The following is a 27645-nucleotide window of genomic DNA, read 5'->3' on the forward strand; positions in this document are numbered from 1 at the left end:
GCATGTATTATATGTTTTATATAAAGTAACATATAAGATAAATATATACATTAAATAAATAAATAGAATATATACATTTGTATCTAGTTCCTTCTTTTTAAACACATATATGCTTGTATTCTTAGCGAGTTACTCCGAAGGGGGAGATTCCTCATTTCTCTGTTGACTGACAAGCCTGAAGGATCTGAAAACACAGTCTCAGAACTGAAAACTCCACGTAATGTTGGATCCAGAGGGAAGACCGTTGATTTTACGAGCTGCTATTTGAGAATGCTCTTGAATATTTCAACACAAGTGGATGAGTTTAGACCCGATGCCGCGGGTTTGCGGTGAGCTGAGAATTCTTCTAGAAACGTCTTGCTGCTGTTGAAGCTGCTCCTCCAGCTCTGGGGTGAGGCTGTGCCCGATGCTCGTGGCATTCTTCTGCGTCTGGATCCTGTTACAGATTTCTGCTGTACCACAGGGATGCTTCTTTTGTGCTGGGAACCATTAGGAACATCTCAATAAACTAATTTCCCTTTGTTCCAGCCTCTAATCTGCAGCAATAAATCCAAGGGGAAGCTTTCCTAAGAGGAAGCAGATTTTGGAGGGGCCAGTATAAATAACTGGAATCACATTTTCTGAAGGGCTCAAATCCTATTTGGACAATGAAATGAAGTCCATGCTTTTAAAAGTGCTCACTTTATTAAAATACATTTTTGGTGTGTTGGTTTCTTTGGAAGATGCAGCTCTGTCTTGTGCTTTCCAGAAGGCTTTGACAATCTGGAAATCTTTGAAAATCTCCACATGTGTGTGAATCTCTAAAAACTCTGATTCTGGTTGTGCAATCTGTGCCATCAGCAAGCCAGGCTCTGCTTGGAGTTTTGCATTTATTTTGTAATCTTCTGTAAAAATAACAAAAATAAATATCAGAGGTCATTTTTCTTTTATTCATTGCACATGGAGATTTTTTCATTGCCCAGGAAGACAGAATGATGCTGCCAGCATTTTGGCAACAGGAGTGAAATAAAATTGCAATCGTTCCAGCATTGCCAGGACTGATATCAGTGACATTCTCATAAATTCAAGTCTTGAAGGGAGATGTCCAGATGTTTTGGAAAGAACAGATCATGAGCACTGTACAAAGTGAAAAGTATTTATTACAGACGTTGAAAATGCACAGAAAGCACAAGTATGTTCACTGCATATTTTGTTTCCTTTTATTTTGTTATTATTTCTAAGAAAAAAAAATCTCATTTTTCTCCATCCTGTAATCTAGTTATGCAGACATTAATGATAAAGACTTTTTTCTTATAGTTAATCAAGCTATAGTGAAGTTAAATAATATTATTCCTCTGTACAAATTTGTTCAACCACTGTTCAAAACCTTTTTAAATGAAGAGGCCCAGTTCTTGTCTCACAGGCATAACATATCTGGAATAAAAGCCACTGGCACTTTCATACAGAATGCCCTGAGTTGTCTTTCTTTTTTCTTAACAGCATTGTAGGTGAGATGTTTGATTTTAAAATTACATCTTCTGGAAGAAAACTATCTTAAATGCAATTCATGTTGAAATCTCTAAATAATATTAATTTTATTTACATCCAGATAGAAACTTCGGGTTGTTGAGGTCACAATAGCTTGTGAATCTGAATGGCAGCATGAGACTGACCTAGAGCCACCTGAGATGTTCCTTGTTATGATATGTATTAGTCTGCTAATCTTTCCAGTCTTTAATCTATAATATTGTATTAAAAGACCAAAAATATTCTCCACTGTCACTAAAGGATTGTTTCTGCTTCTTTTTTTTTTTTTTTTTTTCTCTTAAATGTAAATTATACTGGGGAGTTGAATGAATGTTCAGTTCTGACAAAGAGAATCCTTCCTCTCCTTCCTTCTTCATGGCACAGAGATTTTCCACACTTCATTTTTCACCACTCTGGGCTTTGGAAATTGTTTTTTGAAATTAATGTTAGCTTGTTTTGTGCGTCAGTGTTGTCACTTCTCAGTCTTTCTAAATTAAACAAATGTTTTAAAGCCGTGTTTGTCCAGCCAAACTCTTGCCATTTCAATTATTAGTGTTTCCAGGAGTGTAAACACTTGTGCAGAGCACAGACGGACGTGGTATAATTGGAAATCTTACCATTGGAAATGGCATTCTGCTTTCCCTCCATCAACATGTCATAATAGATGGGTGGCACAGGAAAAGAAGTGAATATTCTGGATATTCCAGCTGATACAATTTTGTTTTTCTCCTACATTTATTTTCTGGAATAAACAAAATGCAACATGAAAGTTGCGATTTCTTGTGTCTCTGATAAATGTTATTGACCTGTCAGAAATAATGAGCTGCAGTATGATATACATAATAACTATTTACAATTCATCTTCACAAGGCAAAATTCTACTCTTGCAAAATAATCATCCCTTTCAATTGAAGATTTGTGGGAATATGGTGAATAAAATAGCCCACACATTTTTGCTCACATTGAAATAGTGGGAAATTTAATTTTGGCTTCAGTGCCAGTGAAGACAAAGCACAGCCTCAAGCAGGGGAAGTTCAGAATGGACATCAGGAAAGAATTCTTCATGGAAAGGGTCCTTAGGAATTGGAGAGGGCTGCAAAGAGAGGTTTGGAGTCCCCATCCCTGGAGGTGTCCAAGGAAGGCCTGGACGTGGCACTCAGTGCTGGGGGCAAGGTGAGGATCCGTCACAGGTTGGATTTGGTGGTCTTGGAGGGCTTTTCCAGCCTCCGTGACTCTTCTGTGTTCACCCCATAAAGAAACAGGGGTGTCCTGCTCTGCCAGGAGCTCTCTGCTGCTTCACAGGCTGATCTTCTGAGCTGATGTTTCCCAGCCATGCAGCAGTACAAAGTCATTTACTCTTCATCAGGAAAGCCCTAAAGCCCTTTGGAGATTCCAACAGTGTCACAAGAAGGTTTCAGGACAGTGACACATTCTGCTTGCCAAGGCCTCACTCCATGTCTACCTACAGAGTGCCTTGACCTACAAACTTAAATCCTCCAGGTACAGCCTACACTCCGATGCAAAAACTGGGTGGAAAAATAAAGTTTGGAGGGTTATTTTGGTCAGCTGGCAGTGATAGAATATTTTTTTTTTAAATAAAGAAAAAGAATAAGGCCTTAGAAATGATGATGGGGTGGTGGCTCAGGCAGGGCCACCAGTGCTTTGTCTCTTCCAGGTGCTTGACGCTTCCTCCATAGAATCTCTCACTTTCTGAGCATTTTCCATTTGGGGAACTTTCTGAGCCAGCCATGTGCTGTGTTTGGCCTGTGACATCCAATTTCTGTCTGCCCCAGGCCACCCCACTGCCCCGAGCCCACGCTCACACCCAGCACTGGTCCCGTGGGTTTGGTTCTTCTGGGCAAGGAATTCCAGGGCTCAGCTGGCCCTGGCCAAACCCACCCACTTTGTTCCTTACAAACCTGTGCCCCATGTTTCTCTAAATAAATCACAGAGGCTCCCTTGTTTAGCTGGTACAAGAGCAGTTTGTTTTTTCCACATGGTTTGAGCGCTTTGTTTGTATTTCAGTCTCAGTCTTTCTGCCTTTTTTTGTGTGTACAGTTGAAGACTGAAAGTTTGTCTACACCAGAGAATTGTTCTGGTGCACTCAAAAGGGCTTTTTGGAAGAGATATTCAAAATTTTTCCAGAGAGATTGCTGGTGGGAAGGACAAAATCAGCAAAAGAACAAAGACAGCAAATACTCCAGCTGAGGCAGAAATTTTTGTTTGTACAATCTGGAAAGCAACAAAATCCAGGAAACATCCCAAAGGACCCCCATCACTCTTCAGTGTGTAACAGCATCAAGCTCTATAACTAGGAGAGATTTTGCCATGCTCCTCATACTCCTGAGATATGAGAAAAGAAAGTAATGGGTTGTCACTCAGTATTCTGATAACACTGATATAAAAAAACTATTTTACACTCAATGTTCTGTATATGATCAGCCATTTATTTCCAATTCTATGGAGAGCTGCTATGAGGATAATGCACAAGCTATTTGCATGAGGAATGGGTTTTGCAAGGCTTTCAAGGAAACTCAAGTTGAAATAATAGCATCATTTATCTGTCACAATGGGAAGGAGGATTTTCCTCATTAGGACACATCGATGGACTGTAGTTTCATCCCTGGGAACGTATTAATTATTATACCATTTTTCTTTTCCCCAGTTGTTTTTTTTTTTTTTTTCAGAAATACTCTTTCTGTGACATTTCATCTATCACAGGACTTTTTTCCCCCCTGTACTTAGTGTTCTTTTTGACTGTATTTTAATGCAGTACTGGCCTGTGTAAACAAGCTGTCTGTCACATGGAATAATTTAATAATAAAACCTGTCTCATGACCCAGGGCTTCCCAACCTGCACTCTGAGGAACTTTGAGGGGAAAGGAGCAGAGAAGAGGACCAGTGTAACTGCAGAGACAGGAATAAAGTTGTGGAGACTAAACACAGATGCCAAAAGACACAGAAAGATGCAGAAACCCACGCTGAGAGAAAATTATTTCAATCTCCTCACCACTGGGATTAAAGACAGACAGCTTCTTTCAGAAATCTGTTTATGCTACCAGAGCCTAACTTTTTCTATTTTTTTGGAAATTTGTAAGGTATATTGTTGCCAAAGCAGGGGTAAGAACAATAAACAGGCTTTTTTGTTGTTTTTGGTTTGGGGTTTTTTTAGTTGGTTTGCTTGTTGTTGTTGTTGTTTGTTGTTTGTTTTTGTTTTTGTTTTTTTTTGTTTTGGTGAATGAATTTGTAGTAGAAAACCAGGATTGGTTAAAACATGATAAACTTAAGAATGGGAGCTTCAAAATTAAACTTGATGGGTGATTTCAGACAAAGAGAGAAACAAAGTTTATATTGTGTGGAAAAAATAAATTATGAAAACCTGACTCCTTAGTTTATAATAAGAAGTCTGTGGATTAATGCAAACTGGTAACTGATTTTGACCTAATTATGGCAAGTAAGTGGGATAATTATCCCACAACAGTTGCTGGTGGAGATGTCTCATGAGCTGGCCCTGCGGAAATTCCTTTGGAAGATGAGATTGGGTGAAGCAAATAATTTGTAGGCAGCAGTGTTGCAATCATGCTTCCTAAAAGGACTTGGAAAATGGACACTTGTCCCCCTGACTCTCTAGAGAGGGAAGCAGTTGTGATTTGCTTTGAAATGTGAGGAGGAATTGGCTTGTGAACTTCCTTATAGGCCTCCAGCAGGAAGTGATTCCTGTTGGCTGAGTATTTCTCAGAAGCAGGAAATAATAAAACAGTCACAGTTGCCAAAGCAGTTGATGGAGGTGTTCTCCTTGGCTCCCTTTGAATGGCTCTGAGGCAGAACAGAGCCTGATACATATTTCCTTTTCTACTGCTTTTTGATTAAAAAGTGATGCAGACGGTGGATTTCTGTTCCAGCAGATGAGTAAAAGATGAGACGTTTCAGCAGAAACCTTTTTCAAAATGAACCCAGATGCACTTACAGACCTAGGGTGATATTGATGGAAATATATAAAGAACTTCAGAAGTTATGCTTGTTACAGCAATAATCAAATGTTTTAGAGGAAAAAAAAGACAACATGTAAATCATCCAATGGGAACTTCTATCAGTGACAGTCTCTAGGATATTATCCAAATAGCCATACAGGAGAAGACCACATAAATGACACTTTGGAGTCTGGAATTCTAAAGCTGCTGGCCAGGAGGTTGGAAAAGCTGGTGCTCTGATTTAATGGCCATGTATATGCCTGAACACAAACAGTGAAAATGCTGACTCCTTGTCCAGATGGCCTGAACCAGAAGCAAATTGCAAACACTCCCCTGGGCAGAAGAGCAAGCCATGAGCTGCTGGGGGAATGTGCTCACTCAGGAAGAGGTGGCAGACGTCTTTCCTCCAGTTATTTACAAAGGAGGGATGAGTTCCTGTATCACCAACAGAACCTGAGTCCAGAGTAGGAAAAATGAGTGTCTAGGCAATTAAAAACCTCCCAGCAAGAGGAGCTGGTGTCACAACAGCACCATCCCAAAGGTGTCTGGGAGTGGAACACACCATGCCCTATAGCATCACTGTAAGAGCAGCCTGGCCATGGTGACAAAGCCTGATATTGGAGGTAAATATAATAAAAGCACTGTGTAAGTGCTGTGTATCCAAACTGCAGCAGCAAAAGAAGTTGTGTGTTAAATACAGCAGGGCAAGGATGTGTTCTAAGGGTTCACCTGGTTGTCTGAGCACACATAATGGGGATTTTTTTTGCCCAGTGTGACTAGTCACGATGTACAAATAATTGCTAGGTTCGAGATGAAATAGATGCTTTACAGAGAGAGACAGGAAAGCAATCCTACTGTGATCCTGTAGTGCTGTGACTGGTTCCATTTGGCTCTTCCCTGGGGCCTGACACGAGCCTGGCACATTCACCGTTGTTTCAGTGAATGAACCTGGTCCAGAGTCATTGGCAGGAAAGAAACTGGAATCCAAAATGATTCAGCAGGTCTGTGAGATTTTAAGGAACAACAAAATACGCAGGTTGCCCCAAACCCGATATAATCCAAGTTATGTCTCTCTCAGATTCTCCAGTTTTGGTGTCTGCATCTGTGATACAGCACAAAAGGAATGGAAATAAACACGTTTCATATTTCTTGATAGAATCCTAACAAGAGTACAAAATGTTTCTTGTGCTCCTCATGCTTTGGCATAAATTGATTAAGGCAAGAAAATCTATTCCCTCTGAAGAGGAAGAAGAGATTTGAAACATGTGCAGAATAGGTGGAGACCAAATTAAAAATCTTTATATTTCATTGGATTTCAGATCAAATTTGGAAGTAGTTGCTCACAAAATAAAATCCATGAAGCAAGGGCATATGGCAACAGTTTCTAGGGCATCTGGTGTGATTCTCTAAGTTTAGAGAAAAGCAGGGCCATCCCTATCATTGGTTATTTGGTGAAATGCCATGGACATTCCAGTTCTCCCAGGTTGCACTCAGAAACTGAGGCTTTTAAATTAAGATAGTATGTGGCAAGTTATTTCTGTTCTGTGCTGAGTGTCCATGTGCACTTTTCCCATCAGCAAATACGACTTAATTTGAGTTAATTAGCTGGCTTTCATTCTTGTGAAATAAAATGTCTTGCACATGCTTACACAGATAGACGAGTGTGTAGATATACTGGGGTAGGACTTTTAATGTGCATTTATTTTCCATATGTGTAAATTTGTAACCACGGAAATAACATTTATTAAAAACAATATGATTAATACTTGGTTTCTTTACTTTATGTATATATTGTGATTTTATATTAGCATAGTCATGATTTTTCTGAGTGTATTAATATGAGAGGGTGCCATGGCAGATGTTCCTGTGTCCAAGGAGTTGGGAATACTTTGCGTGTAATGTGAGTAAATGAACAAGTCTATTACTTCATGGAACACTTGATGACATAAAACCAAGGTAAAAGTCTGTTGTGTATGTGCTGAACGTCCTAATGAGAGAAAGAGACTTGGAGAATGTTTCCTACACTTTTTGTTGAGGATTTTGAAGTGAGAAACGCTGCGGGATGTTTACACTGGTACCCAAAGATCCCCGGCGCAGCGGCAGGACGTCCTGTGGCGCTGTGTGTGAGGTGCGCGGCGGTTCAGCGCTCGCATGGCTGGGGCTGCGTTTGAGAGCGGCAGGAAGGGGAGAGGTGTGCGGGGGAGAGCTGCGCTGTTTGTTGTGGTGCAGGAATAACGATGCTGGGGTGGGTGCAGGCAGCCGCGGCTCCCCGTGCTTTGTGACACGGCTGTGCCTGCGGCAGCTCTGCCGCTCCGGGCGGAGGCAGGCAGCGGGGAAAGAGGGATGGAGGTCACGGTCCTGCGGGGAGGGGACCTGTGGGTTTCCACGGCTGGCAGCGGGCAAACTGCGTGTGTGTGACCTGCGTGGGGCTGTGCGAGGGGCAGAGAGCGGACTGCTGTGTCTGTGTGGGCGTGAGGGGAGCCTCTGGGTGTGAGAGAAAGTGAGAGGGGACCTTGTCTGTGTGCGGGGGATCTGTCTGTGCGTGACCCGGGAATCTCTGTGAGTGAGGGTGTGAGGGAGAGAGACAAAGTGAGAGGGGAGATTCTGTGTGCGTGTTTTGAGGGAACCTGGGAGCGTGCGCGTGTGAGCGAGGGGAGCGTCGGTGTGTGCCTGTGTGTGAGGGAAGCCTGTGCAGGTGAACGTGAGAGAGAGACAAGAACCGGTGTGTGCCTGAGTGGAACCGGCGCGTTTGGGGGGAGCCGGTGTGTGTGAGAGCCGGTGTGTGTGAGAGCCCCGGTGTGTGTGTAAGAGAGAGAGAGATCCCGGTGTGTGAGAGCACCTGGTGTGTGTGTGAGAGCACCTGGTGTGAATGTTTGTGAGAGAGATCCCGGTGTGTGAGAGCACCTGGTGTGTGTGTGAGAGAGAGATCCCGGTGTGTGAGAGCACCTGGTGTGTGTGTGAGAGAGAGATCCCGGTGTGTGAGAGCACCTGGTGTGTGTGTGAGAGAGAGATCCCGGTGTGTGAGAGCACCTGGTGTGTGTGTGAGAGAGAGATCCCGGTGTGTGAGAGCACCTGGTGTGTGTGTGTGAGAGAGATCCCGGTGTGTGAGAGCACCTGGTGTGTGTGTGAGAGAGAGATCCCGGTGTGTGAGAGCACCTGGTGTGTGTGTGAGAGAGAGATCCCGGTGTGTGAGAGCACCTGGTGTGTGTGTGAGAGAGAGATCCCGGTGTGTGTGAGAGCACCTGGTGTGTGTGTGTGAGAGAGAGAGATCCCGGTGTGTGAGAGCACCTGGTGTGTGTGAGAGAGATCCCGGTGTGTGAGAGAGCACCTGGTGTGTGTGTGAGAGATCCATCCCGGTGTGTGAGAGCACCTGGTGTGTGTGTGTGAGAGAGATCCCGGTGTGTGAGAGCACCTGGTGTGTGTGTGTGTGTGTGTGAGGGATCCCGGTGTGTGAGAGAGAGATCCCGGTGTGTGTGTGAGAGAGCCCGGTGTGTGAGAGCACCTGGTGTGTGTGTGTGTGTGTGTGTGTGAGGGATCCCGGTGTGTGAGAGGGATCCCGGTGTGTGAGAGCACCTGGTGTGTGTGTGAGAGAGAGATCCCGGTGTGTGTGAGAGAGATCCCGGTGTGTGAGAGCACCTGGTGTGTGTGTGAGAGAGAGATCCCGGTGTGTGAGAGCACCTGGTGTGTGTGTGTGAAAGAGAGAGAGCCCGGGGCGCTGCGGGAGCTGACGAGGCCCGGCAGGTGCGGCCGCCCCCCCGCTCTCCCCGGCGCTCCCCGGCGGGGGCGGCCCCGCGCCCGCCCCGCCCCGGCCGGGGGCTCGCTCGCTCAGCCGCGGGCGGAGCAGCCGGCGAGAGGGCTCGGGATCCTCCTCCGCTCCGACGTCAGGCTGGGAGCGGGAGGCAGCGCCCAGCGCCGCCGCTGCCAGAGGCTCGGCGGCCGCCGGACGGGGCGGACGTCGGGGCGGCGACTCCCGGAGCGGCGGGGGGTGGGGAGGAGGCGCTATGGCCGACGTGTTCCCGGGCTCCGAGCCCGGCGCCGACCCGGAGGCGGCGCGGCGCTTCGCTCGCAAGGGCGCCCTGAGGCAGAAGAACGTGCACGAGGTGAAGGAGCACAAATTCATCGCGCGCTTCTTCAAGCAGCCCACCTTCTGCAGCCACTGCACCGACTTCATCTGGTGAGAGCCCGGAGCGCGCGTCCCCCCGCGCCCGCCGCCGCCCGGGCCCGCTCCGCCGCGGGGGATTCCCCGCCCCGGGCAGCCCCGGCTCCGGGGCGCCGCCGTCCCTGCCCTGCCTCCCGTCCCCGGGCAGCCGGGTCGCGGTGCGGCCGCTCTCGCCGGGGCCGGGCAGGTGACCCCGCCGGGGGTGACCCCCGGTGTCACCGCGCTGCCCCGGCGCTGTCGCATCCTCCTCCCGGCGGGTTGCCGCGGCTCGGGGGGCCCGGGGCTGGGCGCACCCCGCTTGAAGGGGCTGCGGGGGGGTCGCAGAGACCAGCAGGGTCTGGAGCCCCGCGCTGGGACCAGCGCTTCGCACTTGGTCCAGAGCTGTGTTTCCCACCCCTTGTCCCCGGGTTCTGCTGGGTGGGGGGCTCGGCCGGGCACGGCCGCGCTGGGACGGAGCGTGCCCGTGTCAGACCGCGGCGTTGCCGAGTGGCAAAACTCGGCTCCCCCAGCCCTAAGTCCTGGTCAGTGCCTGCCCTGCTCCCTCCTGCTGCCGAGGCCGGGCAGGCACGGTGACACCGCTGCTCCGGTCCACGCCGAGGAAAGGGAGGGGTGGTTGTTGTGAGGGAAGAGAGGCAGGAAAACTCCCTACCAACACGCTCATTACTGAGGTGGTAGGGAAGAATACACCCACGGGTTGGTGCCGTGCCGGGCAGGGCGGCAGCTCCGCGCAGGCCGGAGCGAGGAGCGGCGGCCCGGGCTGGCAGAGCCGGGAGAGCCGCGGGGGTCCCGGACCTGCGGGGACCGTGCAGCACAAACAGCTCAGGATTCCCCTCCTTCCCCTCGCTCCAGTCCTGCTCCGCTACTCAAGTTTGCGCTGCGGCTCTGGGTGCCGAAAGCGAGAGCTGTGATTTATTTTGGCCAAAGTTGTGAAAAGGTCTGCACGCAGCTGGCTCTGTGTCCGTGGCACGCTTCTTGCTCTTTTTATGTGTGTTTATGTGTCTGGACAGGGACCTTTTACTTCCTCTGCTTGCATGCTGAAGCAAAGACTGTGCTTGTGCCAGAAATGATTGAAATATATTTGCAGAGTTAAGGAAGGAAAGCTGACATGGTAGACTGCACAAGAAACAAGTCAAATTTCTGAGTTTATCTTTCTTTTAAATTTTTCTGGGGGGAAAAAAAGTGAAGTTGGGTATGGTAAAAGTGAGAGACCTTCAGAAACTGCTTCAAAGTTAATCTAAACCAGAATGAGTTGGGAAGTGTGAAAAACCGCGGCAGGGTTATTGCGAGCGGTTTTGTGCACACCAGCAGCACAATTATAAAACAAAGCCGAGCTCTGTCACGAATGACAGGATGGATTTGGAATTGAAAGGGTATCCTGTGGCTGACAGGTGGCAAGAGCGACTATGCTCCTGTCTTGTCGTGCTTGCTGAGCCTGGGGAAGCTCTTCACATTCCTTAGAAGAGCATCTGACACCTCGAAAACTTGTTTGTTTTCTGGTTTGGAGATGGGCTGCTCTCAAACAACCATCGCGCACCATTGAGTGTTTCCAAAATGACTTGTGTCAATTAACAACGTTGGAAGGTATAAAGAACAGTAAACACAACCTTTCAATGAAATACACAGATTCTTTCCCTTAGATTACATTTCATCACGTAATATGGATCACAATAGTTTAGTCTTTCCTCTTCAACAACTTTCGCCTCTCGGCTTTGGTTCTGGAATGTTGATATTTTTTAAAAGACTTTTTACTTAAAAATTACATTGTAACTGCTCGGAGAGTGCGGCTCTGCAGGGATTCAGTTCAGACACTGAGCCCCAGCCGTGCTTCTGGAGTACATAAAACAGGAATATTTGCAAATAGGTCTATTTCAAAGCTTTAAAAATTATCTCAGGTCTGTTTCATGTTCTTAGTCCCACTACCAGCTTTCCTATGATTGTATTTCCATGCTTCTAGCTTTTGAACTTTGTGAAGATGAGTGGTAAAAGCATCAGAGTGACAATATAGGCACATGTACTGCCAAGTAAAGAAATAATTCGATTTTTCTCCTGATTTCCCTAGTTCACGTTTGCTTATAATAACAAGAAGTAGCAACTTGTGCAGCAAAATGTAGAGAAATGCTCTGTGTCATTTCAGCTTCCTCCTGAAGGAACAGTGCACTGAAGGTCTTGTCTCTGCCATAAATAAATAAATAAAAAGTGGAGAAATTGTTGATACATTTTTTAAGAAATCATTTCCATAAAGTTGATAATTAAGCCACGTGTTGTTAATTGCACGCAGCTTCTCCAGCTCATGGCTTTTGTCTATTTGAGTGTGAGCAGCTCCAGCTCTTCAGATGAAAAACAGGCTGCAAAGAAAAAGGCAGAGAAATGTTTATAGGCAGGATACTCAAAACAGTTATTTTTGTGGGAAGAGAATGTTAGATGCTTAAAGATAAACAAATAAATCCACAGCAGTGGAGTTTGCCAGAGGTACAAAATGTGTTGGAACTCTGGATACCACTGTCATTGTGTTCACTGCAGAAGTGTTACACACACATTTGTATTTCATTATGGAAATGAAGCAAGGAAGCTGGAGAATAATCAGTATGAAAATCAGGGGCCTGGCTTCTTATTTGTGTTGAAACAAGCAAAACTTTTCACCTGTTTGCTTTCCATCCAGCAAATGGCTGGACTTCAGCTGAGCCTCACAACAGCAGCTTGTAATCCCAAAACCTGGATGAAACCCCAAGTCTGGTTTGTTTTACGTGCCTTTGCTGGAACTTGGAATATTTTACGTGGCTGTTAAATATACATGTGGCATTAAACGAGTTGAAATATTATGCAGCAATCACAGATGATGATAATTGTAGATCCAAAATAGCTTGTAAAATAATAATAATAAAAAAATTGTTGCCAGAAGCTGAAATTACATAGCTGGTGACAGCTATTGTTCTCTGCTTTGAAATGGGTGGGCTGGTCTGTGTTGTGTATTTGAAAATCTGTTGCTGTCGTAGCAAAACCTGAAGTAATTTAATATGAAGCTATTTTTATGTTTTTAGAGATCACTGAGTAGAAATTAAAACCAAACATACTAAGGCAGTTTTTTTCCTTCTTTATGCAGGGGATTTGGGAAGCAAGGATTCCAGTGCCAAGGTAAGCCACAGCTGCTTTGCTGGCACACACAGGTGGTGGCACCTCATTTTGAAGGTACCCAAAACTCGCCAGCAGCAAGAGAGAAACAGTCCTGGAAAAACCAAGCATTGCCTATGTGAATTCTAAAATAAGGCAATTATTCAATTAATTAATTATTGATTTTTATATAATTTACATGGAACAATCAAGTAATTATTCATACTGTAATAATATAAAAGGTTGTTGTTTTTTTTTTTAATCCCAGCACAGTAAATATTGTATAATCTGTGAGACTCTTAACTTTTCATGGAAATAATCTGTGCAGTTTAGCTTTGCAGAGATCATTTTTCTCATCAGAAGCTCTTGTCTGTGTGGGCGTTTTGGAAAATGGATTCACTTTTTAGTCATATGGCTTCTTTTCATAACCCAAAGTCCCTGGTTTTTATTTCCATACAATGCATGTTCAGGAGGACCTTTGGCTTTATCTCTGTATTAGGACAAGACAATTCTGTCTTACGTAATAGTGAATTACAAAAAAGAAAAGTCCACCTGTATAAAATCACTGGTTTAATAAACCTGCTAACCTTGAGAAACAGAAAGCTGCTGTGGTATAACTGTAAAAGCTGTATTCTCACATAGCCAGTATTTCTGCCAAATACTTACCATTATTTAGCATTTAATCATGAAATTACCACACCCATCTAGTGCAGGTTTTTTCCTTTGTCATATGTTTGCTTAATTAGGATGAGCTTTTTTGTTGTCCCTCTCACTTCTCCACCTTCTCCCTGTCACTTCTGCTGCAGCTGCATGTTGTGTACTCATTAGTTGGCCTTTTCCTTCCTTCTTTCATGGCATTTCTGATGGGTATTTACTCTTGCCTTAGAGCACATTTGACTCTCCTGAACATTGCTTTTACTTAGCAATTAGGGAAATTATGGATTCTGTGGTGTTTTTGTGAAAGTTGATGTGAGCTGATGCTTCTTGAAATGAAACCTCTGAGAAAGTGGATGTCAAAGACTGATGCCTTTTAAAGATTAGTGATAAATAAGTTTTCTTTCTGCAAGCTGAACCTTGCAGACACACACAGCATTTCCTGATGGAGGTAAGCACACATTCATGATTTTTCCTCTGTGCCCCAAAACATTAATATTAAATTTTGTAGATATGCTCCAGGTTTTTGCCCCCCATCACATCCAAAGCAGTGCTGTAGATGAGTGTGCAGTGCTTGGGTGCTAATGGAATGGCATTTCCCCAGTCTCATTCAGGACATCTCAGTGGTTCCTAGTTCAGGAATTATTTAGAGGTTCATTACCGATTCCTGTTGGAATACAGAAGGTAATTGGGGCTGCATTTAAATGGTGCAGTTATGCAGCTTGCACGGTGCTGACTTTCTCCTTTCTCCCAGATGGGGGCTCAGGCTGGGCAGGGTGCCCTGCCCTGAGCCACAGATCCACCCTGGCCTGGCAGCTCATCTCCAAGGGTTTGGATTTCCTTTTCATTTTCCTTTCCTCTGCCTGGGATTCCTTCTACCACTGTAATTCTGCTGAGCCAGGAGCAGTTCTGCTGCTGAGCACTGATCTATACAGAGCCAGCTGAAGTTCTGGATTCATTCTTGTTTCCCCTGCAGATGCTACTCATGGATACAACCAAGAGTAAAAGCAGTAGAGCAGCTCTGTTTGTTCTCAAATGCCTCAGAAGTTACTCTTTTTAGGAATCTAAATATGTTCAAACTTGACTTTTGTCTGTATCAGAGTGAGAACCTACACTTTTTCTTTGGAGTCTGCTGTATCCAGTGGTTTTGTCTGTGTTCTTGGTCAAAATCTCTGAGAAATACTCTGATTTTACATGCTTTGTAGCAAGCTGTTGTTTGTGCACTAATAAGTTTAAGTAATGGGGTTTTATAACAATCATTCATTACACTTGTGTTCAAAATCAATGAGTTCATTCTCTTGGGCTAATACTCTTGGAAAAATAAGGCTCCCATGATAAAGTTAAGCCACTGAATCAATGTTTTTTCTGTTCAACTTTCTGAAGCTTCTGTCTAAAATGTCACCAGCTAAAGCTGAAAAGTCAAATTAGGGATCAAAATTACTGAGAACACGAGGAATTAAAACCAAAAGTCTGAAACTGGAAGGTAGGCTGCAGAAAAAAAACCCTTAAATTCTATAATGAAATTACTGTCTTTACAGAGAAGAATGACAAATGGAGAATAAAGTGGAATTTTCAGTAGGACATGAAGGAAAGAATACTGCAGTGACAGCTCTTAGCATGACTGGAGTTCTTGGCCCTTTAGTGTTTCTATTATAAAAAGCCTTTACTACTCTGTTTTCAAGAGTGTTGTAAAATCTCTCACTAGATACAAACTTGATCTCAGGCAGAATTCAGAGCTGGGGGTTTTGTTATTTCCCAAGTTGCTTGAAATTCCTCTGGCCTTTGATACAAAGGGGAAGAGGAAGGTCCACAGCAGTCACACACCACACTCAAGTGATGTTTCTACTATAAAAAACTGCAATTCTATCAATATTTGCATTAGAGTTCTTTAATTAAACAAAAGGTCTTAGTTGTTACGCAGTTTTAAGTATTGCAGCAAATGTAGTATGTTTTTATATATTTTTAAAACTTCCATTGGAAAAGTGTTACACAAAATGCAGTCCTAGTTTTACTTTTGAGATGCCTTCAAACAAAATATTTCAATATTTTAATAAAGATTTTATTAGAATTTAAACTGCTATAGTGAAATGATCTGATTTTGGACCATGAATACCTTTTTTCATTGGACTTGCTTAAATCCTGTTTCCGCTTGTATGTTATCACTTTGGTTTTCAGATTTTGATGCCTGTTTCTGCTGTAGTGTTTAGCTTCAGCATTCCATAAAGACATTTTTATGACATTTAAATGGGCTCTTAAAAATTGAAGACAATTATTTCCATTTATTTTCCTAAAACATTTTGCAATATAATTATTTTCACCTCGTTATTTATGGGATCCTGATGAATTTGCAAAAGACAGCAAATTAAATTTTGGTGTGGTTTTAATGCCCTGAATGTGGCAGAGGGTCAGGTGCAATTGCATTATTACCACACAACTGCTCAGCAAGGGACAGTCCACATCCTAAGTAGTTTGTCTTTCTTAATGGGTGTATTTTAACGTGGCTGCTGAATATTCCAGCAAACAGAACCTCAGACAGACTGCTGAGGTTTGCAGCCAGGAGCTGGGATGTGTTAGTCAGTGGAGAGGAGGCAGAATTCTGTTGCATGATTGAAAAGAAGTTTTTTAGAGAAGAGGGATGGGGATCATGAAGTAGCAGCAGAAAATGTCTTTTTGGCCATGTGTGGGTTTGAAAATCAGCCTGAAAGACTTCAGCTGGATTAATGTCCAAGTAGGGATGGGATTCAGGAGGAATTTCTTAATAGAAAATGTGGTCAGGCATTGGAAGGGGCTGCCCAGAGAGATCTGGAGTCTCCATCTCTGCAGGTGTCCAAGAAATAACAGCATGGACTCAGTTTTCTGGGATGGTCACAGGTTGGGGATTGGTCACAGGTTGGGCTCGATGCTCTGGGAGGTCTTTTCCAACCTCAGTGATTCTGGGGTTCTATGCAATTTTTATTCCTGATACTAGAAAGCATTTTGCCATTTGATATTTGTGGTTTGTTGTTGATTTATAGAAACATGAAGTATTTTAAATATTGTGCTTGTGAAACAGGAGTTCTCATTCTGCTGTTTTGCTTTTGCTGTTTGCTGTTGATCATGTCTGTGGTAGTGCAAACATGATAGGAGGATTATTCCAGGGAGTTTTGGCTTTGTTTTGTTTTCTTACATTGTCAAGCAGGCCAGCAAGCTGTCTGTAGCACTGAAAGCTTTCCTCTGATGTGCACCTGGAAATAGTGCAAGAGCAATGTGAAAAACAGAATAATTTAAACCTTTTGCAATCTGCCACAGCATGAAAGTTCCTCTTTTGAGACAGCCAACTTTAAATTAAGCAAGCAATTAAGTTAAATTTTGGCTTCATCATTCTTTTGATAGACTGTTCCACTCTGAGTGCAACCTATACTTGTTTCTTTCTGTTGGATTTGTAAGAAGCATTTTTCTGGTGAACAGAGATCAACATACAGGAACTCACTAAGATGTGAAGATCAAACCATGTATTTGTGTAGGTTTAGGGGTTGTTTTAAGTTCAGCACTGAAGGCTCAGCACATTTCCTCAGGGCAGAAATATTTTTAGTTACAGTAATGTAAATGTGATCAGCTCATGTTCCTGATCAAGGGTCTGTTGTTAATTCTCTCCTAAATGGTCAGAATTTGTAGTTATTACAGCAAGTTTTCCCTCTTTTACATGGTTGCTGCAGGCTTTACTGAAGTGCAATATTCTGCTGTAGTTCAGCTGTGAAATACATTTGGCTTTAGGATAGTAATGAGCTAAGGAAGAGTTTCACATTTGTGTCCTAATTTACATAAATAAAAATCAGAGAAATCAATTAGAGCAGATCATTATGCTTCCCTATCTGAGCAACTATTGCTCTTTCCACTGTTTTTTCCTGTCTTCCCTCAATTTATTTTCAGATCATTTTTTTCTGAATGTTGAATTTTACCTTCCATTGTTGCCCTAAGCTGCTTGGAACAGCTTGTGCCATGCTGGGTCTGGGCTGGGCAGACATCTACAGCCATTCCTTCAGTAAAAAGGAAAACAGGGACATTTTATTAGTTTTTAATACTCAAATATTGTAACAATGGCACATCAAACCAGCACTTCATTTCCTCTGCATTGTTTATCCTTTATCTGATGATTCTTGACCTCTCTTCTACAACAAAAAGACCAAAGAACCCCTTGGTGCCCCCTCATTTTTAAATAAGGTATTTTCATTAAAAATGTTGTATTAAAGGTCTGCGTAGTCGTTTAGTTGAGAAACTAATTTTTAATGCTCTATGATCTGAAGATTTGAACCAATGAAAACTCTGACCAATTCCAACCTGATTTACACGCAGAGTTTTTCATCAATCCTCAGTGGTGATATATTTATAGTAGGAGCAGCACCATTTATTCTTTTCTGTGTTTAGATCAAGTCTTAATACTTGGTTTTCCATCCTGATGGCTGTGTTTCCCCTACAGTTTCTTCTTCCTTTTACAATCTTCAGTTTCCTTTGTAACCTAAGAAAGAGAAATCTGTTGCATTGTGGCATTGTTTCTCGTAAAAATAATTTGTCTTCCTTACTTGGAAATGTTTTTGTCAAAGGGTGGGCAAGACACAAAGCAAGCTCCCTTTTCTATGACAAAACTGCTTCTCTTGTATCATTATCATTTTTGTGGTGAGATGGGGTATTACAGACCAGGGCTTGAACAATGTGGGTGTTTTCCTTTGTGCTCTTTATATTATTTATTAGTCATGTGCTACAGTTTACATTAACTAATGGTGCTGTAAGCCTGAGATTGAGAAATTAAGTCCATGGAAGGCTGTGACTGTGGAGCTTGAAAGTCAGCATGAAATCTTCTCAAATGGGAACTCAGTAAAAATACACTTCCAGCAGCTGTCTCATTAATGTATTTTCATGTGCATAACTTTGAGCTATCTGTTCAAAAATGGGACCCCCCCAGAGCAAAACCCAGTTACACACACTCCCCCAAAAATCACAGCCCAAACAAAATAATAAACAGCACCTGCGAGCATAAATTGTATGTGCACACAGTTTCCATGCTTCCTCTCCTTTGTCCTTTCCTTTGGCCTTTTGCTCTCAGCCTGATCTGTGGACTGTGCATTTCTGGACCCCTTCTCAAAGGGCAGTAATTTTACTGATCTGCAGATAATTTGACATATACACACACACAGATAAGATGCTTGTTGTGCATTTGTCTTGTCAGTTTATATTTATTGTTCCTCCCCTCGTTTGGCTGTCCTTACTTTTGCAACATCTGACCCATTTTATGAGGAAATACGGTGCCATTAATTGCTGATGCCTGTGAAAGTTGAGATTCTGTTCCTATTTTTGCAGGTGAACTCTGAGAGATTATTGAAAAATTGCCCATGTTCTGAGTTCCTCCTGAGAACAGCAGTGACAGGTGAAACTCCTGAGTCTTAATGAGTTCAGACCCATCAGTGCTGGCTCAGACCTGGAGAACTCATTGGAAATGTGTATTCCAGTCATCCCAGCTTTGTCTGTGTTGCTGGGTGGTCCTGGAGCATGGAGATTCGTTTTGGTTCCTGGATCCCACTGCAGCTCATCAGACATAAAAGCCCTGAAATTGAGAGCTTAATTCACAGCTTTTTCCTCTACAGATGTGTTCCTGTTGGAGCATTACCTGATAATGTGGTGTGCAGGCTCTGCTTTCAGCCATTGCCTTCTGTGCTGGGACAGGGATTTGTGGTCCCTGAGCTGGGTAGAAGGGGCAGCAGGACATCTGTGTCAGGACAGGGAAGGTGCCTCTGTGTTGGTGAGGCTTCTTTGTTACTACAATCACATGCTTTCACAAAAGGTCGATGTATTGAGTACCTCAGGATGAGTCACCATTCCTGGAGGGATTTGAAGATGTGGATGTGGTACTTGGGGACATGATTTAGTGGTGGCATTGGCAGTGCTAAGGGTTGGGTTTGATGAATCACCAGGGTGTGCAGTGATAAGACTGAAGGAATGCAGGTTTAGATTAGAAATTGGGAAGAAATTATTTCCTTCTTCCCTAAAAGAGTGGGGAGACCCTGGCACAGGTGCCCAGAGAAGCGGTGGCTGCCCCTGGACCCCTGGAAGTGCCCAAGGCTGGACAGGGCTTGGAGCAGCCTGGGACTGGGACAGTGCAAGGTGTCCCTGCCCATGGATGAGCTTAAGGTCCCCTCCAACCCAAATCATTCCCAGAGTGTTTGCTGGTCTTCTCCAGCCTAAATGATTCTGTGATTCTCAGTGCTCAATGCACAATTAACTGTGTAATTCACTCAACACTGAGCACAGCAGTAAAATAAATAACTATGGCATTGTACTCCTGTTTCTTGGAAAATTTCCTTGGTGATACTGTGCTCATCAAACCTCAAACATAATTAAACCTTATATTGCAGCAAACATTTAATTTCTTATATTCCATTTCAAGAGCAAAACCATCTTCACTCTTCCTACATTCTACCATGTGAAGTTTTGTTTTGTTTACTTGCATTGGTCAGATATCCCAGCAGTGTGTTCCAGTTAGGAGACTGACTGTTCCAGTGCCCTGGATGTAATTCCATGAAGCTCTTCAGCTTCTAATTGAACATGTGGGAGTGACAGCTCATCCCAAGTTGACAGATAAACCTGTTTGAGGCCTGGGCAAGATAAGGTTTGCCATATTCTTAATATTTCCTTTTCCCTTGGTTATCATGCACATCAGCTGCTGTTACACAGCTACATATGGTGTTCATTTTATACAAGATTTTTGTGGATGCCATGAGCAGAATTTAATGAAATGTTGGAAAGAAAGTTGCAAGAAGATGAAGAATACAGATTTTCCTGTTGGGATGCATCGATAATTATATTTTTATCTTTGTTTTATTGAGTTGTTTCTCTTTAGGGTGAGAGGTAAAAATAATAAGCTATTTAATAAATACTTTAAGCTCAGTTCCTCAGCTTTTCCATCTGCAGTATAAAGCATGACAGTGTAAGAGAGAAGCACTCTTTTGTGTGTAATTAATAACAGGAACTACCCTTTAAGTGTTTTTAAATTCTTGTGGATGCTGAACATTTTAATTCTAACTGTTTCCAGCAGTGCCTGTTGAAGGCCTGCAGAGGCTGAAGTGCTTAGAGCTGGCTATCAACTGTTAATTTTTCAATTGCAACTATTTATGAATAATGCCTTCCATAAATGTGATTCATAACTGTTACTTTCTAAGTCAGGCAGCCAAATGTGCATATGTAACTTTCTGTGCATTACAGTGTCATTTACTCTGGTTTCTTGATTAGAATGTGATTTACATGAAGTTTTTTTGTTCCCTTTTGCAATTACATAATAGACTTTAAGGTACTGCAGGCACATGGGTCTTTTTTTCAGCTTATCTTCTAGTTGACATAATTTACATTTTGAAATCATATTATTAATTAAAATCTTTTCATCAAATTAGCTTTATTAGAAGTCTGGAATATGTCCTTATAAAGGTGGACGTCTACTGGAGTTACTATTTTTGTCTGTCCTGTCTAGTTTACAAAATGTCCATTTTTATTTATTGTTTAGATTGATACAGAAACACACTTATTGAACTAAAAGTGCAAATTCATCCAGAAACACCAAAAATATAGCCATTATTGCTTTTAGTTTGCTACTTTTTAGTTTTTAAAATGAAGCTGCAAAAGTCTAATTAATGCTTGTCTTTACACAATGGACTGTCTAGATTTAGAAAATTTGCTCATCATTTACAAAAAGAGATTTTGCCACTGTCAGAAGTGTCAGTGGATGGACAGTGATCAACACAAATTGCATATTCAGGGCTTTATTTGCCTTGTGTAGCGCTTGTCAAGTTGTCTTCCTTTTGCTAAGAAAATAGCTCCTCTTTTAAAAAAGTGATTTTTAACTGGAGTTGCTGCTATTGCTCCTTATTTGTCATCAACTTCAATTAAAAGGGTTATATACAGCTCTCAGTATTGTGTACACTGCAAGCATTTCTATAGCGTTAAATGAAACTTGTCATTTATTCTGAAGCAGAATTTTATGAAGATTGTGTTGCTGAGAATTCAACATTTTCTTCCCTCTAGATGATCCTTACACTGATGGCACAATTGAATATTGGAGGCAATTTATTTTACCATTTTCAAACATAAAATCTACAAGAATCAAATATTTAGAAGTTGGGTTCTGTGTGCCTGGGTTTTGACACCAGGATGTTCATGAGGGTGTCTATTTAGAACATGTTTTAAAAGGATTAATGACTGGAAAATGGTTTAAATACTGATTTTCCTTATTTTACTGCTGAATGAGGGACAGGTACATACCGAGGCATGGACTGTAGATAGAAATTCTCATTTTGAACAGTGCTGAAGGTTATTCCCAATGTAACTCTATTCCCAAAGCACAGATTCCTTTTCCTTTGAAATTACCAGCATTTTTAACTTCCCTGGAATGTGTGCTGAATCTGGTGTTTCAGCTCCTTAGTAAACAAGCCATTATTCATGTACAAGGAGGAGTTGAAATAATGCTTTATCTTCTTTCAGCTTCTAGTCTGTGTGGGTTTATTATTTTGGTTTTTACTCAGCAGGATTAGCCAGTATCCACCTCAAAATGTTGTTCTCAAGAAATTGACCTTTAGTATAAAAAAAAATTAAAAGTGAATCTTCATGTTCTGAGAGCGCAGAAATAATCCTTATTTTATGCAAAGTGGTTGTGTACATCAGTGTTTTATTGGGTTGATTTTAAGTTTCTTTGTTTCTTAAGGCGTTGCTGTTGGGAAAAATCCCCCCCCATAGTTATTTTTGCTCCACTATCACCCTATGTGCATTTCCATGGCATCTCCTGATTCTCTGGGAGAAGTGTTACCTGCTCCTAGAACCTCTTACCTGAAATACTTTTCCATTTCTTGCATCCAGGTTTTGCTCCCCAGAGGATTTTTTGTGTGTCTGAAGGTGACACCCTGCGAGGTGCTGACAGGTTCTGGGCAGCTCCATTTTTCTCCTGTTCCAGAATTGCATAAAATAGATTTCAGGCTAACAATTCCCTGAACTTGTTCCCATTAAAAATATTACAAAATAATAATGAACATAGAAACAGACTAAGCAGCAGAGTTTATTTTTAAGTGTATATACAGTTATTCCATTGTGACAGGTTAGCTGAGTAATTTGTGATGTGCTGTAAAATTAGATTTTGGACTATTCCTACCTTGTTTGCAAACTTTAAAATAATGAAATTTGAGCTTATTCCAAGTGTGTCAGTTTTATATCTTCCTTTTTTTGTCATCAGTTTTTGCAAATTACATCTGCTGGGTGTAATTTTATAGAGTGAAACTTCCCTGTTAAAACAAGTGATGTGGATGCAGCACAAAGCAATAGGTAGATTCCACTGGGTGGGTGTTTTTCAGTTCTGCTCTGTGTATGTGTCATTGAGACAAATCCAATGTTACAGAAAGGATAGAGAAAACTATTATTTCATTTATGGTTTGTTTCAAATAGCTTGATGCCTAGCTATTGCTGAGAATTCCTTTTTATCTTATTGAGAGATCCTAAGTTGAGAACCTTTAAAACACAACAAAGGCTCAATAAATCTTGTTGTGCAGCTTAGTTAAACTGTATTTTATGGTGTTTTTAATGCAGTCTACGGCCAGGACAAACACATGACTGCCCAAAGACCCTGGGGAATTGTGTGTTTTGTTAGATATGAAAACCTCCTGAAGTGTCATTCTTAGTGCAGTTTATCAGTGAGAAAAAGTGGTATTTTTTTTTAATGGTAGTTTATTTCTTTTATTTCACAGAATCATGGGACAGTTTTGTCTGGAAGGGACCTTAAAGCCCATCCAGTGCCACCCCTGCCATGGCAGGGACACTTCCACTGTCCCAGCTGCTCCAAGCCCTGTCCAGCCTGGCCTTGGGCACTGCCAGGGATCCAGTGGCAGCCACAGCTGCTCTGGGCACCTGTGCCAGTGCCTTATGCCCCTCACAGGGAAGAATTTCTTCCCAATATCCCACCCAAACCTATTCTTTGTCAATTTGAAGCCTTTCCCCCATTCCTGTCCCTCCATCCCTTGTGAAGAGTCTCTCTCCATCTTTCCTGGAGCTCCTTCAGGCACTAAAGGCCACAATGAGGTCAACCCAAAGCTTCTCTTCTCCAGGCTGATCAATCCCAAGGCTCCCAACCTTTCCTCCCAGCAGAGCTGCTCCTTCCCTCTGCTCATCCTGGTGCTTCCACGTCCTCCCTGTGCTGGGGCCTCTGTCTCTTTGCTGGTCTGAGTGTGACCTGTGTGCTGGTGCCACCAGTACAGATCCTGCAGTGTCTGTTACTGTGCAGCAGCAGCATGATTTGCCTCTGAAAAGGAGCACTAAAAAGCTGAAGAGGGTTTTGAAGTGTAAGTGGTGGAGATGTTTGATACGTTTTCCTAGGAAGCTGTATTGTTCCCTAATGGATCTGCAGTCGTTATGCCAACTGCACAGCAGGCTCTTGCATTAGAGGGTTTTACGTTCTGGTGCTCCCTGTGTGCTCTTGCAGTTGTTGTTTTACTGAGCAGTTCTTTTAAGTGTTTTGTTCTGCCTCAGGTACCCAGGTGTGCCTGATGGAGCTGTAAAACTGATGCTTGCCCTTGTTTTCCTAAAAGGCAGCAAAGCTCATCTCTAAGATTTCTGCAAAACCCAAGTCTTGTCAGCATCTCTTGATGCTGTGTAATGAGGAACAGCTTAGTTGTCAAGTTTATATAAAGTGCTGATGATCTAATTGAGCTTCAGCTTCTTTGAACCCGTTGCAAAAACAGAATTTTCTTGTATATTATTAAACCTGGTACAAGGCCAGGCGTCACTTTCCTTTCAGAATATAAATGCATTATGTTGCAAACATTTAAGGCTCGTGTTTTATTCAGTGCTGCACCGTCGTTTTGTGGCAGCAGAGGTTTTGCATGGTTTTTGTGGGTTTGGATGCTTGACAACAAATGTGCTGAAGGCAAGGTCTGTCAGTGTCAGGGGCTCTCCTACAACTCCAGCAAGCAGCAAATCCCTGGAGGCCTGGGAATACTGCTCAGGTACCTTGGACAGACATAATGGAGCACAAATACCTCACCCTGACACCTTGCTCATATGCCTTGCCCAGGTTTCTTTTTTTTCATAGGTGGACTAGAAGAAGTCATAAACCACTGTAAAATATTTGCTAAGAGAGCGATTTCTATTTTGGGAAGAGGGAGGACAAACGTTTGTCACTGCTGCATCCCTTCCCTGGTTTCTGCAGAGGGTCTGTGACCTCTGATTCCTTTATTTCCTGCCTGCACCCAGAGCTTCCCTGGCTCTGTGCTGGTGCTGTGCATATTTATAGTCACAGCCTGCAACTGCAGCTCTTGTTTTTAAACAACCCAGGCACCATAATGGACATATAAAGTCTCAAGGGTTTTTATTGCTCCTGTCATCTCAAGTGCTTTTGAATCCTGATTACAGAGCAATAAAATCTGGTTGGTTGGGTTAATGTGACTGACAGGGATGGGGACTCTGTGTGAGAAGGTATTGAGTGAAGAAATTCATTGATGCAAGGCCGTGAATTTATGGACATTCCTTAACTTTGGAGTATTGATTATATAAGTAAATGTGTAGCCTAAGATTGATGGAGGGAATAAAAGACTGCATATATCATTAATGCGTTTGGGAGGTCTAATTGGGTTGTGCAGGGTTTTATAATGAGCTTTCTAAAAGAAGCATTGATAAATAAGTTCAGTAATTTTTAATGAAGTCCTCAGTATTATCTATGAAGCTTATTTTGTATTTTAAATCAATACATTAGACAGTGATAATTGTAGAACTTACTGTAGAATTAAATTTTTAATAATTCTTGCTTTCTTGGCTTTTATTCCACTTATGCAAATACTGACCTTTGAATTCTTACTGTTTCCGGTGTTTCATTGAGCCTCACTTTGAAGGGGTGAGGGGATGAGTGTGTGTCATCTTTAAGCTTTGGTTGTAATAATTAAAAGGGCAGTGTCAGACATTGGATCATTTGACATTTAACATGGCCAAATGAAAAGGAAATCGGTGATAAAAATCAGTGGGGTTAATCTTAGAAGCGTCAGATTTGCAGAGCAGAGAATGCAAACTGGGCTGGCCAGCAGGTGCCTTAGTGATGCCTTTCCACAACTTCCAAAACACAGTTTGTCCCAGTTCTGAACTCTTTGTAGGAGTAAAGGATTGCATTTATGCTGAGCTAATAAATGTTCTTAAAAATTTTAAAGCCTGGATCTTGCAATCTGCTTTGTAGAAGGGATCAGTATCATGGTCAGTGGATGTTTATCTATTACATTCTTCTGTATGGAACAACTGTTGGGATCTGACCTTAATCTGTAGTTAATAGTGTGGACTTTAATGCTTATTTTTATTTGCAGTTCAAAGATCTGAATAACTGAAGCCTCATATTATGCAGAGTTCTGCATTAATATTTAGTAAAGCAAGCTGCCCTTGATACAGGAGTTTTAGTAACCTAGAGAGACATGAGATGTGCTGATACGTGCACATATTATCCTCTCACTTTCCACATGTACTTTATGAAATGGAAATATTTTGCTGGAGCTCAGTATTGTAATTTCAATTTGATAGCATGATAAGCTCTCCTGAAGTTTTACACAAAAATATTCTGTTACATAAATAGTTGATATAATTTAAATTATGCTTGTTATGGCTGCATGTACGGACAGAGCTATGAACACCTCCTGAAGCATTCACCAGATTCTTGTGAGGAGAAAGTGGCCAATTAAATGGATCATGCAAAAAGAATTTCTCATTGCAGACATCTCTTGTAACAATAATTAAGAGGCACAAGTGAGAAGATGCAATCCGTGGTTCCTAGGAAGCTCAGAGAATGGCTTCGTGCCCTGTGCTTGTGTCAAACATAAATACACCCTGTGAAATAATTCATGTGATTTACCATGGCACGCATTGCTGACCCTGTAAGGAAAAGCCCACAGCAGCATTCCTCAGCAAACAGTTATGCCAGGCTTAGTGATAAGGTGATGATTTATTTTCATCCCCTCCCCTCTTGTTTTAGGATATGGTTATTGATGGAGCAGAAAATTATATACTTAAAACTTATTCTCCTCAGGTCTGCCCTTCTCACTTAGTGTGGGACTTTTCCTGCTGTGCTGTCATGTGCACAGAAAGCTCAGGTGATAGTGCTGCTGTGTGTTGTGGAAGGAGAAACTCGCTCCTTGAGCCAAGTTCTGTCTGTAGTTCCCAGTGAGTTTTAGGGTGAATGAATCCTTCCATGGAGGTTGTTTTGTTGTATGCAGTTAATTGAATTAAGAGAGTCTCCGAAATCAAAGGGCTCATAGGAACAAGGATGATCTTGCTTGAGAAAATCAAGAGGTATTTTCTGTTGTGTTAGCTGTAAAATTGATAAGAAAATGTTTAAGTTGCTGTTCAGATAGGGGAATGGGGAAAAAAAAAGAGAAAACCACAATTAGGTCATATTTTGAAAAAAATAGAAGCCTTAATTCAAACTCTTGTTTCATGGGCAATTTATTTATCCCCAAGTTGAGGCTTAAAACCAGAGTAATTTCTTCTTCTGTGGTGTCTCTGTGCAGTTAGGCATTCATTCTGCCCTGATGGCACGATGCAGGGTAACAGATGCAATCTTTGGAGCAACCAGCCCCAGCTTTTGCGTTAACCAGTCATCAGGAAATATCACTGAATTACCCGAGTACAAAACGCATCTGTTGGAAATAAGTTTCACTCTTTCGTGAAACAGGATGGGAAAAAGCATGTGTGGGCTGGGGAGTGGCTCTGGCAGCAGCTGTGCTGCAGGAGGGGGTCTGGGCCATGTGAATGAAGCCCCAGCAGCGCCCTTGGGGTCGGGTCCATTGGCTCCTCTCCAGCTCCTCTGGCTCGGGGGTTTCTCTCAGCTGAGCTCTGCCCCTCTGCAGGCTGGTGGGCAGCAGCCTGGGTTTGTGCGACTTCACAACATCTAAAACTTGCAGGTTTTGTTGCTTATAATTCCTGATTTAGCCTCGACTTGTCTGCGTGTGTTTCCTCCTTGTTTTTGCAGGAACGCCATCTTAATTTCTGCATTCCAAAGGCAAGCGTGAAGCTACAAATCCCCTCTTTAACATTTGCCTAGCCCCCAGCTTTGATATTTTATTAATTTGCTTTAATGGCAGAACCCGTGTTGCCGTGAGAATGCTTTTGAAGGCTGCTCTCAGGAGCTGATGTCCTGTTGAGTTTTCCAGCAGCCTGTCCTAATTCTGGCGTGTTCCTGTCTCAGAGCTGCCAGCCTGGTCCCTCCTCCGACCT

General features: G+C 42.6%; 1 protein-coding gene across 3 annotated transcripts in view; it reads left to right on the top strand.

Annotated features, from left to right (window-relative positions):
* Positions 1–9386: 9386 nt before the first annotated feature.
* PRKCA (protein kinase C alpha) overlaps positions 9387–27645 on the top strand; it is a 145868-nt gene continuing 127609 nt past the window's right edge. For 2 of the 3 annotated variants that reach the window (XM_085556678.1, XM_021537255.4), the window contains exons 1-2: positions 9388–9651; positions 12737–12768. In XM_085556678.1, coding sequence (XP_085412804.1) covers positions 9479–9651; positions 12737–12768 — 205 coding nt within the window. In that variant the 5' untranslated portion in view covers positions 9388–9478. Of the gene's footprint in view, positions 9652–12736; positions 12769–27645 lie in introns of all 3 variants that reach the window. The other variant, XM_021537232.4, reaches the window with a different exon arrangement.

This window comes from Lonchura striata, chromosome 18 (assembly GCF_050655825.1).
Source record: "Lonchura striata isolate lonStrDom1 chromosome 18, ASM5065582v1, whole genome shotgun sequence".
NCBI lineage: Eukaryota > Metazoa > Chordata > Aves > Passeriformes > Estrildidae > Lonchura > Lonchura striata.